Source organism: Aplysia californica, unplaced genomic scaffold (assembly GCF_000002075.1).
Source record: "Aplysia californica isolate F4 #8 unplaced genomic scaffold, AplCal3.0 scaffold01170, whole genome shotgun sequence".
In the NCBI taxonomy this organism is placed as follows: domain Eukaryota; kingdom Metazoa; phylum Mollusca; class Gastropoda; order Aplysiida; family Aplysiidae; genus Aplysia; species Aplysia californica.
The window spans coordinates 66,109-67,415 of record NW_004798440.1 but is presented as its reverse complement, the minus strand read 5'-3'; the positions used below and the strand labels follow the sequence as shown (position 1 = coordinate 67,415).

The 1,307-nt window shown below is 41.1% G+C and overlaps 1 protein-coding gene across 1 annotated transcript in view; it reads left to right on the top strand.

Moving 5' to 3' along the window:
- The window catches only part of LOC101861925 (macrophage-expressed gene 1 protein), a gene marked incomplete in the record, with an annotated part of 26,010 nt that overhangs the window by 12,454 nt on the left and 12,249 nt on the right, over window positions 1–1,307 (top strand). The window contains 1 exon segment of the mRNA XM_013090188.2: window positions 84–172. Within this exon segment, the coding sequence (XP_012945642.1) occupies window positions 84–172 (89 nt within the window).

The window sequence follows — 1,307 nt, the reverse complement described above, 5'->3', positions numbered from 1 at the left end:
AGAGAAAGAGTGAGAGAGAAGTTCTATATATATATATATATGTATAAATATGTATATTATATTTATATACATTATATCACCAGCTGGTGGATATGGTGAGAGAGTCTGTGTTCACCTACTACAAGGTCAACACTCACCCGGGATGCACTGACAGAACAGCACAGAACTTCAGGTAACTGAGCACTCTGACCTCACTCCCTTGTCTGTCAGTCGGTCTGCCTGTCTGTCTGTCTGTCTGTCTGTCGGTCTGTCTGTCTGTCGGTCTGTCAGTCTGTCCGTGTGTGGGTGGTTGGCGGGGGGCTTTTGAACGGCTTGCTCCTTCTTTCCTATCAATCATTTTATATCGTTCTTATCTCTCCTCTTTCTTTTTTTATGTTTGTCACTCTCTTGTGAGACCTCTAATTTTTTTCCACTTTTACGACCTATTTGTGTTGCAAGTGCCGTAAAACTCTTACTAAAACTAAACTAACCTTGAGTGTAACTGCGCCATAGAGAAAAAAAGATCGCATTTTTTTCGCCGGTGTTACTGCTCTAGACCAAAGGTCTTTGACCGTCTTTGACTTTCTGACACAGGCAAGGAATGGCGTCGGTAGCCTTGTGGTTAGGCTATCGGACTCACAATCGGTCGCTTTTAAAACAAGGGGGCTATCCCGAAAAATGCTGTTCTGAGAAAATTGAAGGTAAAATTTTGCCCCTTATTCAGTTTCTTAAAAAAAACAACCAAGGAAAGTTTTCTCTATAACCAAACAAATTTACACTCCAATGAATCCAAACTCCTATGGGTAGGGCAATGCCCACTTTTGGTGTAGGTCAAGATTTCTGAAAAAGAACCCGAAATCCGGGTCAGCCCGCATGTCCTTAATAGCGACCAATCGTGAGATTGCAGGTTCGGGAGTTCGAGCATCATCTGGGTCCGACGTTGTGTCCATGGGAAAGTCACTTCACACGAACTTCCCACTTGGCTCGGCCCTTTCTAAGATGGACGTTACACTCAAAAGTCCCGCCTCTTAAATAACCTAACAGTGTTGACAGTGGCGTTATAAACCGATGCCATTTCACCATTTTTTTTTCACAGGCGAGAATCAATTTGATTCTTCTATCCAAACTGCAAAGTGTTCAAACTGAAGTCTTTTTCTTGAGAACCTCCGTCATTTACCGTCCGTTAAACGAAAAGACGTGCCCGGATCTTTGGTCTTATTTAAATGTAGGTATTTTTAATCCCCCATCGACACAATTTAGAGCATCTAGGATTATAATACATGTACAATATAATATACTATACTATGATATATTATAATATAATATAA